Here is a 20,048-nt window from a genome sequence, read left to right on the forward strand (position 1 = left end):
GTCCAGTGTGTCCCTGCACTCTCCAGCCAGAGTGTGCACAGTCTCTTCACTCCCTGATGAAGAGAACAGCCAGCAATTTCCCCATAAGAATGGGGTGGTAAGGTGGGAGCTTCAGCACCCTCCCACCTTCTCCAAAAGACGGCTGGGGATGGGAGGCTCAGAGCTGGGGCAATCCCAGATTTGGTTGGGGTGGGGGATGGGAGGGAAAGGGTCATGTATTCAGCCAGGCCTTTTCACCAGCCTGGTGATTCTGTCTTTTCTGTATGGTTTTATGAGAAGCAATCCCAGGCACATCCCATTTTCCTGGCACAACCAAACCCTTATCTTGCTTTAAGCTATGATAAGTGGAAGCTATACACCAAATTTGGCAATCCTAGTGTAACCCACACACCTACTGGGTGTGGTTCACTGTCCCATGTAGTGGCACTTAGACACTTACAGAGAATAAGAATGAGTGTGTTCTACAGCCTTAGCTGAGAGTTCACTGGCTTTTACCTCAAACAGTACAGGCTCATGCTCTAAGCTCCAGAAGTCCCAGGTTTGGTTCCACCTGTTTGCATTACACGAGCTCTTACCATTTAGGAGGAGTTTTTGAACAGACAGACAGACTCTCTCAGATAGGGTATGTCTATACTACCCCGCTAGTTTGAACTAGCGGGGTAATGTAGGCATACCGCACTTGCAAATGAAGCCCGGGATTTGAATTTCCCAGGCTTCATTTGCATAAGCGGGGCGCCGCCATTTTTAAAACCCCGCTGGTTCGAACCCCGTGCAGCGCGGCTACACGGGGCACGAACTAGTAGTTCGAACTAGGCTTCCTAGTTCGAACTACCGTTACTCCTCGTGAAATGAGGAGTAACGGTAGTTCGTGCCCCGTTGTAGCCGCACTGCACGGGGTTCGAACCAGCGGGGTTTTAAAAATGGCGGCTCCCCGCTTATGCAAATGAAGCCCGGGAAATTCAAATCCCGGGCTTCATTTGCAAGTGCGGTATGCCTACATTACCCTCCTAGTTCGAACTAGGAGGGTAGTGTAGACATACCCATATAGAGTAGATGACAGTCTTTGCCACAAAGATTTCACAATCTAATAGACAAGACACAGTAGGCAGAGAAGATAAATAAGTAGTTGGGGATGGGGGTAGGGAAGATGGAGTAACAAAAATACTGGGATGTATACTGTTCGTAGTCCCGTTAATCAAGACTTCTGGGTTTTACTCCTGGATCTGTCATTGGTTCCTTGTAATATCATGCAAGTCATTCATCTCCTTTGCCTCAGTTGCCCATATATTAGATGGGGTCATAAAGCCTGCTGTAGTAAGAAGAGAGCCTAAAAGATAATCCCATATATCACAGGGCTAATCTGAGGCCTATTGGTCAAGCAAAGTTAAGTGTTTAGTGTTTAGTGTAAAGCAAAGTTAAGCTGTGAGCCAGAGGCAGGTCCTGCTCATAGAACTTGGCAAGAACAGAGCTCATATTGCAGAAACACTCATATCTAAGAGGTACAAGGCATGAGCCGTAAATACATACCAGAGGGATGGCAGCAGAGCACCTTGTTAGAAGACATCTTGGTCCCAGATTGCGTCCCTCAGATAACAGGGACATACTGACCCAGGTTCAGGTTAGGGTCTAAGATGACCGCATGATGGAGAGTGATGTGTTGATTGAACAACCGTGTACAAAGTAGTGGGTGGTATCTATGCACTTTTGAGGGTGTCACCCTGATATCTCAGGAGTGATGTGTAATGTGTTGGCACCAATGTATAAAAATGTATCCTAAGGGGGTGTCCTTGTCCAGGCTAAGGGGCAGTAGAGAGTCCCAGGACTAAATGAGCTGAGCACATTGTCAGGCGGCACTCATGTTCTAGCAGAACAGTCAACATCTGAACCAGGGAACTGGAGACTTTGCTTTGTTTGACAGTAAACCTGGCTGGGTGCTGTCCTGCTTTATCTAATCTTGTGGTTTTTGGAAGTTCTCTCACAGTCTACTGTGCTGGCTATCTGCAGAGGAAGTGCAACACACAAGGGGAACTCACACACATAACTGAATGGTTATCATCATTGTACAGAGTAAGATTCCTGTCAGGACATTACACTGGTGACTATTGACTACACCTACTTTATGGGTTTGGTGTTAAGATTAAGCCTTCCTGAGATGCTTTGAGATCCTTGAATTAAAGGTGTCATGGGAGTATGAACACTTCTCAGTAAAGGAATCTTCTTCTGTTTAGAGCCAAGACTAATGCTGACAGTGCTTATGTGAAGAATGTTCTGATATTGCTATTCTTTTGTCCTTGAGATATTTGGTGCAGCTACGTGAAGGAGAACTGAGTTTATATGGCATTGGCAACAATGGAGAGAACAAGAATGCAGAACCAGTAGCAAAGACAATTAATTTGTCAGATGGAAATGTGAGTGTCGTTAAAGAGAATGGATATGATACTTTCTCAGTCCAGACCAAGGAATGCAATTACTTGTAAGTATAACTAGAAATTAATAATTGGTTTAACAGGGCAATTAAGAATAAGATTGAATAACCATGTCTGTAGATGCCCAAAAGTAGAATCCAGCAACAGGGATAATCAGGCAGTTGAAACCATGTGGAAAAATAATTGGGGAACAGAGGTGTATACATTTAAGAGCGGTAGACATGTTAGTCTGTTTCAGCAAAAACAAAGAGGAGTCTGGTGGCACCTTAAAGACTAACAAGTTTATTAGGCTGGCTAGTCTTTAAGATGCCACAAGAATTCTCATTGTTTGAGCTGCATACGTGGGTCTCAAATTACCACAGAATGGAGTCAAATGCGTACATTTAAACCTGTGTAATGACCATGCAGTCATCCCTATAGAGGCCAGGGAGGGATTTACCCTTCCATAGCTTAGACATTGAAAATAGTTTCTGACCGGCTTGTAAGCACAAGGGTAATACTGAGGGGATTGCTCATCTTCCTCCATGAGGAGAAGATGAATTATGAGGAAACTGCACCACAAAGTCAATATATGGCAAAGCTTCAGCTCTCTAACTTTAGAAACCTAAGCAATTAACTCTGACTGAAAAGGTCAGAGTCAGCAGCGCTAGTCTTCTTTGACAAGAAAAGCTGTCTAGCACCGTTCTGCTTAAATCAGAAATACTTGTGGTTGTGTTAGTCAGCATGTTATTTACACTGTCTTGGGTTTATCTAGATGTCATTCTTAAATTTTAGGTTTCGAATACCCTTTACTGTCCAGAATAACAGGGCAGGGGATGTTAGCAAGCTCCAGAATGAATGGGTATTGCTCATAAGCAGATATTGCCTGCTGTGGAAGAATCGCCCGGAACCGCAGGAAAGCTTTGGCGAAGCCACCTCAGTGGCTGTCTATGAAAAACTCACCTTCTCTCCAAATACGCAGAGAGAAGGGGCCCGTTGTCTCCCTGTGGCTTCTGAAGCAGCTGTACTGAGTGTGTCTTCAGCGCTCCAATCTACTCCCCCCACAGAACAAGCAGCCCCAGATTTGTCATCGCTTCTGCTTGCCAGAGTTCAGGCAGGGATGCCACCTCCACCACCTTCTTTCCCTCAGCCCTCCCACCTCTCTCCAGCATCGAAAAGAATGAAAGCTTTTCACTGGGATGTTGTTCCTCAAGAAAAGGTGAGGATCAAAGTGACTGCTTTTCATCATTTATCCATTAGCTGGAGTGGGAAGGGCAAACGTTCCAGAAAAATAACAGGAAGGGCAATTGGGCAACTGTGTTTCATGTACTATACCAGTAATTATACTTGCAAGTGTTCCATGAAAGAACCTGGTCACCTAACTGCATGTGTAGTTACTCAGTTTGCAAGTGGGATTGCCGTAAATATTCATTCACATAGGTTATGAAGTTTTACACACACATTTTGCTCTGACAGTTGTACACCCACATCTTGCACAGACAGTTGTGTACAGTTGGTTTCTTAAACTTTGAGAATAGGCAAAATACATAGGCACATTAACTGAAGATGTTGTCACTGGTCAGGGTAACTGCGCCTGCTTTACTCCTTCCCGGTCTCTCAAGAACACCCACTCTAAGCACCCAGCTCCTCAACAATAACCTTTTTTGGGAAGAGACCCACATCTCTTCCTCTTTTGACTGGATTTTTGTAAAGGCTGCCCAATTCCCTGCTCACATTGTGATATTTTCAGCCAGTGGCTGTGATTTTGTTTCTTTCCAGAGTTAAGAACAGTGTAACTGGCTGCATTACAGAAAGAATGTATTAAAAACAATAAAATAACCAATATGCATGCTAAAAAGCTTACCAGAGGTCACCTCAACTCCAGCCTGGGGCTTTGGAAAGCGTCAGACCTTCAAAACCTACAACTGGGTTTTCCCTGTGGCTTCAAGTTCATAGCCATCTCCGATTTAGCAGCAGAACAACTATGTTTTTCTGTTATATAGCTTGGATGTTTGATCTTGGCCTCACATAACAGGAGAGCAGCAGACAATGACTATGCACTCCTCAGGGCATAGTTTCAAAAGGCTGAGTTTTTGCATAACGATAGAAGGGGAATTTGCATTCGCCTTCCTCCAGATAGTCTGCTGCAAAATCTCTTAATATTTTCTGTTCCAAAAGTCCATTTTTGTAGCACTTTGGTCAGTATAGTGCCTTGAACCCCAGGTCTCACATCTGTCAAGCCTCCCTCTGATTGAGGTTTCACACAGTTCTGGCCCACAACTATACATAAACTTTTCATTTAATACAATGGAGCCCCAAAATACTTGAAGTGAATTCAATAAATTCTTCCAAAGTTATGGCAGGAAATCACCGTATCTACCAAAGATGAGATTCACCCATCCCATACACATAGAATTATAGAACACAAGAACTAGAAGGGACCTCGAGAGATCATCAAGTCCAGTCCTCTGCCCTCAAGGCAGGACCAAGCACCGTCTAATCATTTCTGATAAATGTCTATCTAACCTGCTCTTAAATATCTCCAGCGACGGAGATGCCACAACCTCCCTTAACATCCTTAATGGCATCTTTTAGCCCACACGACCTGTTGTCTCTGTCATTTCCTCAGTCAGAGCTGGTGAACTCACAGCTTGGGTTGCCTTGAATTCCCTAGTTTGCTCCAGAATTCTTTGTCTAAGTGACACATTTGCTTCAGAGAAAGCAGTGGTGCATTCAGTGCCAGATTTATGCACAAGCTAAGTAAACTACAGCTTAGAGTCTATGTTTATGAGAGGCCTCTAAATGAAAAAAATGTACTTGTTTTTAGTTGCATCCTGCCCTGTGTACTGGTATATATACAAATATAAAACTTTATTATTTCTATTTCCATTGATAGAATAATACACTTTTTTCTAGAGGCTAGCAGGCCTCTTAAACATGATATAGCTTAGGGTCTCAGTATGTTTTCATCTGGCCCTGGTGGCATTCATTGTTCAGGGGCCCATCAGAGCACCAGTGCATCTACAATAAATGGGGAAGAGACCGAACATGCCACATATTCCAGAAATGAAGAGGTGGGAATTAAACTTCATAGCTGGAGAAAAGCAGTTGAGGACTAAACCTGCTGCTGAGTAACAACAGCAGTAGTAATGCTCTTCAGACACTTCCTATGATTTGACACCCTACACTGCCACATAGTCTGTGCCTAAGCCACACCTGATAACATATGAAGGCTTTCCTTCCACTTGCTAGTCTTGTTGCCTCCTTGAGGAAAACTATGCACACAGCTTTGGGCCAATCAAGCCCGGTTTCTTTGTCCTTCCTCTTTATCTGACTGTGCCTATTTGGGTTGGAGCCAATGTCCAGAAGCTCACAAGATGAGAACAGACTTTCCTGTGAAATGCCCAGAATTTCCTGCTCCCAGCAAGCCAGCAGACACACAGAGAATATTCCCCATGAATTGTTGGCACTGTACTTTGATCTGAAACACTGGGCCTTACCGTTACCTGGGACAACTCACCCATTCTGAGCTAGCTTCATTGGTCTTAGTGGCCCCCCCAAACCTGGAAACATATGCAACTTTTGACCTACAGCCTCCAGTTTGGTGCCTGGTGTTGTGTTTTCTAGTGACATAGTAGGAAGTGAGCTAAAAGAGATGTGTTGTGGCGGGTGTTGGTGAGTAGGGCAGAGCGAGAGAGCACAGTACACACCAGGTAAAAGGTGGAACTTGGGGATAGCTTTTCTCTGTAACACACTGCTCTGGGAACCTCATGCTTGTCTAGGTAGCATCTAGCTTCAGCTGCATATCTGGGTCAAATGGGAGATTTGGAGCCTGTCTCCTGTTAAAGGGAGGATTCGTCAAAAACTCCATACTGTTCATACCTTCCCATTGGAGAGTACATTATGGCCACTTATCACATGTGCAGATTATTTGCAGCTATCCCCTGGCACACACAGAGGCTGTGTCTAGACTGCATCCCTTTTCCATAAAAGGGATGCAAATTAGACACATCGCAATTGCAAATGAAGTGGAGATTTAAATCCCCCCTGCTTCATTTGCATAAACATGGCTGCCGCTTTTTTCCAGCTTGGAGCTGTGCCGGAAAAAAGCACCAGTCTAGACGGGGATCTTTTGGAAAATAAAGCCTTTTCCGAAAGATCCCTTATTCCTCTCAAAAAAAGGGATAAAGGATCTTTCGGAAAAGGCTTTATTTTCTGAAAGATCCCCGTCTAGACTGGCGCTTTTTTCCGGCAAAGCTCCGAGCCGGAAAAAAGCGGCAGCCATGTTTATGCAAATGAAGCGGGGGAGATTTAAATCCCTGCTTCATTTGCAATTGCGATGTGTCTAATTTGCATCCCTTTTACGGAAAAGGGATGCAGTCTAGACACAGCCAGAATGATTTGATATTTCCATAGAGCTTGCCAGTTTCTTTCTGGCTGTGTCTTTTCAAATGATGGGTTTACCAATGTAAGAAAGACAGCAATTTAAAGAAGCTGTTTGTATGGAGACGTTGTGGTAATATTACTGTGTCTTAAATTTATCTTGTTGCTCTTGTATTTTTAGATTCACAAGTCGATCTGGGCATCATGTAGCCTACATAAGAAAAAAATAGATGAGTCTAGAATCTATGACCAATTTCACATTCAAGACACGACAGTATTTTCAGGCAACGAAACTTCAGTGAATCGGCCCATTATGTTAAATCAAAAAATTGCACATACTTTCAGTAAGTGTAAGACTATGAATGGTACACACATATTTGGAATGCCTAAGGCTGCCTGCGTGCAGCTTGAATTTACAGCTACCACAGTATCACATAGGTTCACCTGTAAATGTCTAGAGAGAGATTTTAGGATGGCATGGCCCAATTTCTATACATTTAACTCTGAAAGATTATGTGCATGTATGCCCCTCCTCCTACCCCCCAGGATGATTTGGGAAGAAGACAAGGGCATAGTTTACTAATATTTGAAGGGTGGAAGCCCCAAAATAAGAGGAGAATTATTTGGGATGCTGAGGATTAATTAGAAGCCGTGGGATGGAACAACAACAATGACAAAAGAAGAAATGTAGGCTGAATATCAGGAAAAGCTTTCTGAGAGAGATCTATTTGGCTATAGGTGATTTTCACAAGGGAATTAGTTTTAAGCCTCATGCTTTGGACACTGAAATCTAGACTAGACAAAACATGTGAGCAGGTCCCGCAGAGCATAATCCTAATTCGATAGGGGGATGGAATGGATGATCCAAAACTTTTCCCACTATTTTCTATGGGTCCTAGTGTCTCTCTTCTTGCTGATGTTTTGGCCTTCTTTTAGGAGAGTCTTCCATGGCTACAAAAACAAGCTTTCAAAGCCAGTTCAGTTGCTGTTAACTGACCTTTTATTTTTAGAACCTGGCTTTCTCTAAGAAGTGAATATATAGTTTGGTACAGCAGAGCTCTTTCCCTCTTTTGTGCCTCTGTGGATATATTGCATCTAGTACCATGATGTCACAGAGGATGGGCATATGGGGCCTGATGCAAAGCCCATTGGAATCAGTGGCAGGACGCCCACTACACCTGGAAGGCTGGCTTAAGGTACGCAGCTCCAGCTATGTAAATAATGTGGCTGGTGTCGATATATCTTAAGCTGAGCTTGGCACCATCTCCACAGCTGGAGGTTGATGGGAGAAATGCTCCCATCGACTTCCCTTACTCCTTGCAACAGCGAGGAGTACTGGTGCCAATGGGGGCTCCCTCAGCATTTGATTTAGTGGTTCCTTACTAGACCTGCTAAATCAAACCTGGAAGATGGATCTCCAGATTATCAATCCTGTGGTATGTTGAGATGTCACTTGACTTTAAAGAGCTTTGCATGAGGCTAACGCCACATGTTACTAGTAGAGGACAGTGGGAATAGAATAAGATACAATGTGTCAGGAAAGCAACAGAACAGTCAATATTCTGAGTGCTTTAGAAATGTGAGAATGCAACTGATAAATAAGGTTGCATAGGTGCCTGTTTGTGGAGCTGCCCCCATATCTAGCCTCAGAGAAGCTGCAATTGTTCATAACTTCCTCTAAATTTCTAATAAAATGCAATAAATATCTTTCTTTTGTGGAATTTAAAACATGAACATATGAAGAGCTGGAGTAATCGGCTACGTCTACATTGGTGCGATCTTGCGCAAAAGCGGCCGCTTTTGTGCAAAAACTTGCTGCCTGTCTACACTGGCCGCGTGTTCTTGTGCAAGTACACTGATGTTCTAATGTATGAAATCAGGGCTTCTTGCGCAAGAGCTCTGACACTCCCGCTCAGGAAGAAGCCCTCTTGCACAACTGTTCTTGCGCAAGAGGCCAGTGTAGACAGGCAACATGAATTTCTTGCACAAGAAAACCCTAAGGTTAAAATGGCCTTCAGAGCTTTCTTGCGCAAGAGACTGTCTACACTGGCACGGATGCTCTTGCGCAAAAGCACATCTCTTGCACAAAGGCACATGCCAGTGTAGACGCTCTCTTCTAGAAGAGTTTTTGCACAAGAACTCTTCCGCAAACGAGTTCTTGCGCAAGATCATGCCAATGTAGACGTAGCCATCTAGTTTATCCAACCTTTGGAGAGCACTGGCTTTTTTCCATACAGGCACTAGTAGTTAAATCTAATAATGTGAACTACAAGTTTAAATGACAGATCAGGAGCCTTCCTCCTTGAATCTGGGGTACTACTCATTGGCTCTGCAGAAGACCTAAACTGGAACGAACTAATGAAACAGTTCAAGGGATATTTTGCCTTTGCTAGTAAGATGGTGGGAAACACTCTTTCACTTACCTTAATGAGGAGTGATAGTTGTACAAGGATTAAGAACAATTGTTTCTGAGGCTATTTGATTTCTCTTACAAGTTGAAATGGATTGAAAAAAGTATACAAGCTAACACCGTTTAAAGAAATGATATCAGTGTAAAGAATTTGGGCCAATTAAAATTTTGAAAGTGTAATGATATTCACCCAGATGAATACTGATAAGAAAAAGAATCTATTATGGAAGAGTTGTATAGTTTTAATTGGGACACGTGAGCTGAACTACGGTCTTGGAAATATTGTTTCCAGTGTCCAAGAGCTGAATGTGTTAAAGGAAATGGGTGATAAGTGAGCGCAGTTAGAGATAAAAGAAGATATCCTGTAACAGCATTTTTATTCTCTAAATTATCTCCATTTCCACTAGAAAATCTCTCTCTTCTGGTTTCCAAATAGAGCCATTCTTCTTTTTTCACCAATTTTTGTTGAAACTCTTTATATTGAAATATTATCCTTCATTTTCTTAACCAATTTTCCCTTAAAATTCCAGCAGTGAGTTTCAGCAAATATTTTTTACATAGGACTTCACTTTGATCAAAAATTAAATTGATTCTAAAAAGGAAGTTAGATTAATCCCAGAGTAAGTGCTGGCAAGCACAGTTCTTAAATAAATTAATGAATAACAAGATGAGTATCAAAAAACTGCTAGGTTACAATGTCTTTAAAATGTGCATGTTTTTCAAAGCAAAGAGAGAGTTGGAAAGGAATTGAAAGACAGGAAAGAATAATAAAGTGTACAATATCACCTAAATATAGCTAGAATTATAGCCTAATTTATCTTATATTTTAATGTAATTTGTTTTTAGCTATTTCATGGTTTCTTGTACAAGAAATAAATTGCTCTACAGCCTATTTACATGAGTCAGTGTGCCAGAGAGAAGAGCAGTACTGTCAGTCAACCAGAGAAAAGGACATCTAGGCAGTGGTTCCTTTTCAGGGATACGTGTGCCTCTTAGGGTATGCAGAGGTCTTCCAGAGAGTACATAAACTCATCCAGATATTTGCCTAGCTTTACAATAGGCTACATAAAAAGCAGTAGTGAAATTACTACAAGCTAAAATGTCACACAATGATTTGCTTATACCATTCTATAGACTATGTTGATATACTAGAAGACTTACCCAGCATTGCCTGGGTCCTTCAAGAAAGGGGGCTGATGGTGAAAGGTCCTGCTTGGCCTGGGGGCAGGGGATTGTGTGAAGCCTCCTCCCGCCATGCCAGGAGTGTCTGGCACTTCCAAGCACCGTGTACTCCTGGCAGGGCGGAGGAAACTTTGCGCGCTCCCCTGCCCCTGGGACATAATTGGCCTGGGGATGGGGAAGTGGCAGGGCCTCCGCGGGCTGGATTCACCCACTTGGCATGTTGGATCCAGCCCATGGAGGCCCTTTTGACCACCCCTGCTCTAGCATATTAAAACCCACCCACAAAGGGTCCCCCCCCCACTATTTTCCTAGCATGTCTACATTAGGGAATTAGTTTGAAATAACTGAATTCAAAGTAAATAACTCATGAAATAACTATTTTGAAATAAGCTTATTCCAAAAGAATCAGCTTATTACTTCAAAATAACGGGCTCGGTAGTGTGGATGCTCCACTTATTATCATATATATAGTAGCCCAATGTCTGTGATTCTGTAATGCTGAAATGCTGGCTGTTCCCTCTGGCTGGCGCTGTTGCCTCCCGCCATAGTGCTTGGCTGACTTCTGCACCACTCAGCCGGGCCGCTGCGTGGGAGCAAGCAGCTGTTTAGAGATGCTGCATGGGGAGCGTGGGGCCCAAACGGCCGCTTGCTCTGCTTGCTCCTGCGTGGCAGCCCAGCTGAGCGGCGCAGAAGTCAGCTGAGTGCCATGGCAGGAGGCAACAAAGCTGCTCAGAAGGAACAGCCAGGGGGCAGGGCCTGGATGAGCGTGCGTCTCTAACATCAGGAAAGGACTCTGGATTCGAAAGGAGGAAAGCGGAGCAGACAAGAGGACGCGGAGGAGACAGAGAGGAGGCAGAGGACAGCGAGAGAGAGAGACAGAGAGAGAGAGACGCAGCAAGAGGAGGAGAAGAGAAACACAGAGTGAGAGGTGGGAGGAGGAGAAGAGAAAGAGAGAGAGAAGAAGAGAGAGGCAGGAGATGGACGAGAGCTGAGAGAGAGAGAGGGTGAGGCAGTAAGAGGAGAAGAGAGAGAGAGGTCATTTGTGCTGCTTGCTCCCGCGCGGCAGCTCGGCTGAGCAGTGTAGAAGTCAGCCAAGTGCCACAGCAGAAGGTGAAGGAGGGCGGGGTGGTGACGTACATGCCCAGGGGTCGTGGCCTGGACGAGCGTGCATCCCTGACGGAGACAGAGGAGAGCGGAGAGAGAGTGAGAGGCAGGAGGGGGAGAAGAGAAAGAGAGAGACGGAGCGGTGAGAGAGTAAGAGAGACACAGCAGGAGGAGGAGAAGAGAAAGGGAGAGTGAGAGGCAGGAGGGAGAGAAGAGAAAGAGAGAGACGGAGAGAGAGGCAGAAGGCAGAGGAGAGCTGAGAGAGAGAGGGGGAGGCAGGAGGAGGAGGAGGAGAGAGAGAGAGAGAGACGGAGCGAGAGACCGGAGGCTCAGGAGAGAAGACCAACGTGGAAGAGAGACCTGAAAATCCCGTCTTATGATGGGCTAATTTGCTAGTTTTGAAATAAGGGGCATTATTTTGAAATAACTCCCCACTGTAGACCAGGGCTTAGAATATGCCTATGCTGCTAAAAAGGTGCATTCTTAACTCAAGTTAACAAACCCAAGTTAAAATAGTAGTGAAGACATGACAGCTCAGGTTAGCAGTTTAACTTAAAGCCTGCAGTAGAGGCTGGGTTGAGTTGAACATCAGCTGCAAAGTTGAATTTCCATGCCAACAGTGCTATTTGCTCCTGAGTTATCTAATCTGACTTTAGAATACACTTTTTGCAGGGGAGACATACCCATAAGTGTGGCCCTTCCAGGGGAGGGTTGAAGTGTAGTGCAAGAGAAGCGTATATTGATGCTGCCTTTATCTGGTGAATAAACAGATGACTAGTCTCTAGGGCTGTCAATTGGCGCCTTTGATGAGCTTTAAAAAACAAAAATAAATGGAAGGTTTGTATCTTTGATCTTCAAAGCACCACAAGAAGTAAAATAAAGATCTGTGTGTAATTGTAGGCTGCTTTTTATTCCAAACAAATGTAAGTGTACTCGGACTACTAGGCTGAGTTCAACAGTAATATCTAATAGCAAGCACTTATGTGCTTCTTCTGACAGTGTCTTGATAGTTCTGTCTAAGGCAATGGTTGCGTTCTAACAATAATAATAAGGATTTTTGATGCTCTACAGCTATTTGTACTTATATAAAGACGGGGGTATTCACCGGAACTTTTAGTGGCTGCTAAGTGAAAACTAATTTTATCAAGAAAGTAACTATGAAATGTTTCAGCATTTTCCTTCTCTTGTACATTTATGTCTAAGTAATCAAAAAATCATTCTCCCCCTAGATATTTTTCTGAAAAGTTTCCATATAAAACCAAACCAATTGAAAGAAAAATTATACATTCTACATGAAGATGGTGGCGGATTTACAGATGAGCAGATTACAGCACTAAGAAGGTAACCTTTTGGATTCAATTCTTTATTATATCTTTTAACAGATTCATTCACTTCAAATAAAGGGAAATTCAGGGAAAGCGTTTACCCAGGCATCTGATGTTCCTTGACTGCTGCATTGAAAATTAGAGGTGTTTATATAAATATCTGCTGTCCATTATTCCCCAAAGAAATCAGCAGCCACCTTGCTATTGCCAGTTCAGTCTTCAGGAAAGCAGGAGTTGGAGAAGTGACAGCAAGTCAGACATGATTTTGGTCTAATAGTTAGGAGTAGTGCACAGTTAGTGAAATGATGATGCATTGGGCTAGTGGGATTTCCTATGTCCACAGCAGCAGTATCTTTATGGGGAAAATCCACTACACCTCCAATCCAGTGTTAGTTTGTTATGCCATTAGTTATTTGTTTTAGAAGAGATACACAGAGAATTCTGGTTCTCCTTTGAATTCTGGTTTGGAGAGAGGCAAACTAGGGAGGCTTTTTTTTTGGACAGATGGGATATTCTGGACATCACACTTAGTATTTATAATGGGCAGAGATTTTTGCATTCGTCACTGAATATGAAATTTCTAAACGTATTGAATTTGTGCAGATTTGTATCCAGATGGATAGATTTTCAAAGGCACACATGGGACACAAGCACCTGTAGTGATAGAAAGTAGGTAGTATCCCTTTAAATAGTTTGTGAGTCTCTATGCTTGTCCTTCAGAATCTTCCTCATAATGCACACAGATGTGTGTGTACCTATCCCAGGGGTTTAGTACTTTTGCCATAAATTTTAAATGGTGGATTGAGCCATTGATTGGTGGATCTCATCTTCTATGACACCATTGGTAAGTGACTAAACCAGTCCTCAATTGACAAATTTGATTGCAGATGTCACACAAAAATCTGCTATCTATGGGTGCTGTGCACTCTTTTAGAATCCTATGCTTTTTTTGTAATGTCTGGATACGTTGACTCTCAAAATGTTTGAGATCCTATGCAATAGTGTGCTGCAAGAACAATCTGCCTTAAGCTATTATTTCTAGATCACTGAGAGATATACCCCTTGACTTCACGTTGGCCTTTAAGATATCTTTATAATACTTATACTGACTGCTAGTAGAGTATTTTCCACAAATAAGCTGGTTGTAGATGACCATCTTTGGTATCCATGTATCATCCATTTTCATAACATGACTAGTCTAGAAAAAACATTTGTTCATAAAAAAACTTTAAAAACGGCAATTGTCCTGTGCTGAGTAGGCAAAACACGGCGTCCATTTTTATGCAAATTAGGCACTGGATATTTAAATCCCTGCCTCATTTGCAATGCCTAATCTGTAGTGGTGGCGTTTGGCTAGTCAAGTAGTTACATGGTCACCAACGTTTATGATGAAGGACAGTAGGCTTCCAATGTGGTAGAATTTGTCAACAGCCTTAAGGATTATATCAGCAGCAGATGTCACTGGGTTTCTGGGCTCTCTCCCGACAGACTGAAATATAACCTCTATCTTGCAGCTCACAGTGAGTCCCAAATAGTGAGCAGAGGTGGCAAAATGATCAAAAACTTCTATGAATCCTTGACTAAATGAGCCAACAATGTACAATCATCATCAAACACTTTAGTGTGAACCAGAAGTCTTTGGATGCTGAAAATGTTGCCATCAGTTTGGTACTGGATGGGTATATCCAATTAGCAATCCTTGAAAGCAACTAACGGCATTCTTGCAAAGTAGACACTGAACAGAAGAACGTAGAATTCTCATGTAAAAATTGACAGGCAGATGCTTCTCATTCCTGATCAAGAACATCTTTGACTTATTTGGTGCAGATATTGTTGGGGATGGAAAGGGAGCAGATATTTAAAAAGATTAATAAAACACTGCTCCTTCTGCTTTAGGGTGTGAGCTACATCAATTGCATAGCTTATTTAGAAATAGGGAGCGTCTACTCAGCACTTATTTCAAAATAGAGCACTCTTCCTCTGGCTTCCCTTATTCCTCATACAATGAGGGTTACAGGAGTTAGAGTAAGAAGTCCTCCAGCTTGACAGTATTTTGACACTATTTCGAAATAACTGCCTGCTGTGTAGACTCAGACTAAGTTATTTCAGAATAGTGTTACAGTGTAGATGTACCCTTAGGACTCATCTAGACTATGTGGAACAGTCAAAAGAGGTTATGCAAATTTCCGGAGGCAATTTGCACATCTTCTTCCAATTGCACTTTCGAAAGCAGAGCTTTTGAAAGTGGAAGTAGTTTAGATGCAGCTTTTGTGGTGAATCCTCCTCCCCTTTGTTGAAAAGCCGCTCTTCCTCAAAAAATGAGGTTTACGTGGTTTTTCGATGGGGGGGAGTATCACCGAAAAAGCTGCATCTAAACGACTTTCACTTTCGAAAGCTCTGCTTTCAAAAGTGCGATGGGAAGAAGATATACAAATTCCCGTGGGATTTGCATATCCTCTTTTGATTGTTCTGTGTAATCTAGATAAACCCATAGAGTGTAGATTTAAATATGGCTTTTTGAAAAGTGATTTTGTAACTCCATTGGGCATCTGTCTACATATTATAAAATGTATAGCTTAGAACAGTGGTCCCCAACCTTTTGAGGTTGTCGGGCGCCAGGGGGCGTGGCCGTTCGCCCACCGGGTGCCAGGGGGTGGGGACACTTGCGCGCCTGGGGGCGGCCCCCCCATAGCCGCATGCCCGGGGGCGGCCCCCCCATAGCCGCATGCCCAAGGCCGGCCCCCCCCCGCAAGCGCCACGCACCCGGGGCCGACGCTCCCCGCAAGCGCCGCGCCATGTTCCCGGGGCCAGGCCAGCCCCGAGCAACTGGCGGGCGCATGCAAATGTCCCCGTGGGCGTCATGGCGCCCGCGGGCACCGTGTTGGGGACCACAGGCTTAGAAGATGATCAGAACAGGAAGAACAGCAGTATTGCATGTCTGGAATTAGGTGCATTGTGTGTCTGTGTGGAGGGGGAAGTTTGTACAAAACCTGCATGCTATAGAAGAGGATTTAGATAATTCAGTAACTCTCCTATATTATAGGCACAAATAAATTCATATTTATGTTTTTACAGGCATTGATAGCCTGGTGAAAGATTTCCGGTACCTGAAGTTATTCCTGGAGATTCCCACCCCCAACATAATGATATTTTCTTAAAATATCCTATTAAAATCTCCTGGATTGATTTCAACAGTTACCGGAAGATTGATGCTGATTTCAGAAGACTCCAGATCAATCCTGGAGTGTTGGCAACCCTACCCTGGATATTAAACAATGCTCTTGCCCTCTACATTACAACCTATCCCGTAGGGGCTCTGTCAGTTTGATGTTAATTTGAACAGTTGTACTGCATAGTTCTGACCAATTGCTGTTGAACACGCTGGAATACAGTTTTACCAGGTGTCCCATATTCAGCATAGAGAAATATGGCCACCCTACCCTTAAGTAATATTATAAAATGGAAAGGGATTTTTTTCAGCATTTCAAAGTGCTCTTTTATATAGTGATGATGTTGAGGGAAGCATTAGCCGATGCAGCTGTGTGAAGGGTTAGATTCTATAAGCGTGCAGCTAATCTGTTCTGTGCTTATGTATTGTCAGAGTGTAGGAATATAGTCACAAATTTCAGGAAGAGTTTGAGAGCTTATTTCTCCTTATCTGAAACAGATTTGAACAGACAATATGGCTACGTCTAGACTGGCATGATTTTCCGGAAATGCTTTTAACGGAAAAATTTTCCATTAAAAGAATTTTTGGAAAAGAGCGTCTAGATTGGCACGGACGCTTTTCCGCAAAAGCACTTTTCACGATCGGGGCTTTTTTGCGGAAAACAAATCTGAGCTGTCTACACTGGCCCTTTTGCGCAAAAGGACATTTGCCTGAACAGGAGCAGCATAGTATTTCTGCAAGAACACTGACAATCTTACATGAGATCATCAGTGCTTTTGTGGAAATTCAAGCGGCCAGTGTAGACAGCTGGCAAGTTTTTCCAGAAAAGCGGCTGATTTTCTGGAAAAACTGGCCAGTCTAGACACAGCCCACATGTGCCCAATTTTCAAAACCGTTCAGTGTCCTTCAGTTCCAGTTTAGACACCTAAATAAAGTGGACAGATTTTTAAAAGTGTTGGGTCCTAGCAGTTTCTTTGCAGAATATTTGACTCAGAGCAACACAACCTTTAAGAAAATGATAATTCCTATGTGCTGAAGAGGGAACTTTTGAAACTTGGCCTCACCTTATTTAGGGAAACTGATGTATGTTACAGGAGCCAAAATACTTTACATGTTTTCAATGAATGACGAAAAAATTTCTGAAGCATTCTTCTTCTGTGTAAAATGAACGTGTTACCACATATAAATGTAATGGGAAATCTAAATGCACAACATTTTACAGTTACATGAACATTAAAATGTTAAGGTAATGGCTAGTTGGCAAAATTCAGCTTTTAAATATGAAATAAATTCATTACAACCAATTGCATTAGTGGAGCTGGCTAAATATTATTGGAAAAAAATAGGTGTTATTTTGATTCAGAAGTCATTCCTATTTTCTGAGAGTGAATTCTCTATTTTAATTTTGGAATCAGTAGCCAAAAAAAAAAAAAAAAAAAAAAAAAAAAGGATTTGCCCTATGTCTCTGCAGTGATTCTGATTTTTCCAAATAGTATTATGAGAGTTCAATCATATAAATCCCATTGGAGGAGCTGTGTGGCTGAATCTATGAAAAGTTAAGATAAATCTTTACTTTCTCACTCCTGCACTGGCTTTCATTGTTCGGAGCTTTACATTTTCAATATTCTGTGTATATACTAGACTAATGTATACATTTTTCCATTGGAAAAAAATAGCGTGGAAAAACCAGGTTTTTTAGGGTATATCTACACTACAGCCTTATTTCGAAATATCTTATATTGAAATAGCATATTTCGAAATAACATGTCTACACACAAAATGCATTTAAAATAGCAGTTTGTTATTTCGAAATAGTGAGGATGGGAGAGGGGAGGGGGAAACCTGGGAGGAGGGAGCTGGAAGAGGGAAGCAAGGGAAAGAAGGGGGTGGGGAGGCTCAGGGTTGGGGGTCTCGCTGGACCAACTTGATTGTCATGCAAACCTGCTTCTGGGTTCGCATGTGGCCTTTGGTGGCCAGGCTGGCAGCTATCCTGCCACAGATGGTCACGTTCCTCCATCTAGTGAGGAGATCATGGATGTTGGGGGCATCCCCCCAAACCTGAATAAGGTTCATGATCTCCACCCTGGACCAAGAAGGCGCTCGCCTTCTCCAGGCCCTGGCAGGCTCCTGGGAACTGGCAGACTGTCCCCCGAGGGGCAGCGCTACGGGACCAACCCTGCAGCACCCCAGCAGCTCTGCCCCCGGCTTCCCCAATTCAGCTGCTGGTCAGTTTCAGCAGCGGCTGAATCAGGGAAGCCAGGCGCAGAGCAGCTTCAATTGTCCAGCTGCTCGGAGCACTTCCGGGTTCCTGATGGTGCCAGACAATCAGGAGTGCCGGAGCATTGGATGCCGGACCAATGGAGTTTTACTGTATTTCGAATGTGGCGTTATTCCTCATAGAATGAGGTTTACCAAATTCGAAATAAGTGCTCTGCTAATTTGAATTTATTTCAAAATAGCGGTTTGGCTGTGTAGACGCTAGGAAAGTTATTTTGAAATAAGGGCTGTTATTTCGAAATAACTTTGCTGTATAGACATACCCTAAGTAAACAAAATTTTTCTTAAGAAGTTTTTGTTTTCTTTTGATTTGTTTTTAAATCAGAAAACCTAAAATTGAAATCTTGTGTCTGAAAACCAAACATATTGGCTGTGTCTAGACTGGCATGATTTTGTGGAAATACTTTTAATGGAAAAGTTTTTCCGTTAAAAGTATTTCTGCAAAAGCGCGTCTAGATTGGCAAGTTCCTTTGCGCAAAAGATTTGCTTTTGCGTAAAAGCATCCGTGGCCAGTCTAGACGCGATTTTGTGCAAGAAAGCCCCGATCACCATTTTAGCCATCGGGGCTTTTTTGCGCAAAACAATTCTTCCCTGTCTATACTGGCCCTCTTCTGCAAGTATTCTTGCGCAAGAGGGCTTTTTCCCAAGCGGGAGTGTGAAAGCATTTGTGCAAGAAGCACTGATTTTGTACATTACAAAGTCAGTGCTCTTGTGCAAATTCAAGTGGCCAGTGTAGACAGCTGGCAAGTTTTTGCACAAAAGCACACGCTTTTGTGAAAAATCTTGCCAGTCTAGACGCACCCATTGTGATTTGATAAAAAAATTGTGTGTTTTTTTTAGCAAAAGTCACTTTTCTCCTAGGGAAATTTTATTTTCTGATCATAATTATATCTTTATAATCCCAATCCCAACAGTTATTCATCTGAGTTATTGACAGCTTTAGAACACATTTTCCTTTGTGTTATTTGTCCTGAATTTAAAACATTAAAATATTTGGTTTAGTTTCTTAATAGCTTTATTAAACTTCCCATTATTTAATTACCTTGGAATCAATTGTCATGTTTCTAATGAAGATGTAGATTCATCTCTAGGAACTTTTAATTACTTTTTCTGTAAACTGAATATGCTGTCGTTAGAAAAAAGAAAAGCAGATATTAGACCTTGACTTTTCTTAAGGTGCTTAATGCTTCTTCCCACCTATACTAGCTAAAACTTTAGTATCGTTTTTCCTTTGTATTATATGCTATGAATTCAGTGTGTGTGTCAGGTACTCTGAAAGAATAGAAGGTCACCAAGAGACAAACAGTGTGGTGTTGTGAATATATTTTTGTAGGTGGAGAATTATCTAAAGATGTAAACCTGTAAAGAAATCTTCTACTTTAGAAAGTAGGACGAACCTTGAATAGGCTTGTTTCTCAATAAACCTTGCGGAAAAGAGATAAAACAGAGAAATCTGAAGGAGTGCTCTGTTTTGGCACTACTGGGCAACACTGGGTAAATTTGCAAGTAATACAATATTTTTCTGGGATAATTTATTTTCATTCATTGTTTCTTAGATATCTGCCAACTCCACAAGATTTAGAAATGTATCAGTCCTTCAAGGGATCGCTTTCAGAGCTACATGTGGTTGATCAGTTTATGCTAGAGGTAAGCAAATGTATCAATGATTAATAACATGTAATGTGAGATTTCTGGGGTTCCCTTTTGCAGCATAGGTTAAAAATACTTCAAGAAATTGTCCTTTTAATGATATTTTGGCATTTATATGTCTAATCTCAACCAAAGTCAGGATA

General features: G+C 42.5%; 1 protein-coding gene across 2 annotated transcripts in view; it reads left to right on the forward strand.

The window, feature by feature from the left end:
- LOC102457221 (formin-F-like) overlaps positions 1-20,048 on the forward strand; it is a 125,881-nt gene that overhangs the window by 87,364 nt on the left and 18,469 nt on the right. For both annotated transcript variants that reach the window (XM_075901165.2, XM_025187918.3), the window contains 5 exons: positions 2,297-2,473; positions 3,201-3,624; positions 6,970-7,132; positions 12,714-12,825; positions 19,812-19,902. In XM_075901165.2, the coding sequence (XP_075757280.2) occupies positions 2,297-2,473; positions 3,201-3,624; positions 6,970-7,132; positions 12,714-12,825; positions 19,812-19,902 (967 nt within the window). The remainder of the gene's footprint in view (positions 1-2,296; positions 2,474-3,200; positions 3,625-6,969; positions 7,133-12,713; positions 12,826-19,811; positions 19,903-20,048) is intronic.

This window comes from Pelodiscus sinensis, chromosome 17, assembly GCF_052426305.1.
Source record: "Pelodiscus sinensis isolate ZL-2025 chromosome 17, ASM5242630v1, whole genome shotgun sequence".
Taxonomy (NCBI): domain Eukaryota; kingdom Metazoa; phylum Chordata; order Testudines; family Trionychidae; genus Pelodiscus; species Pelodiscus sinensis.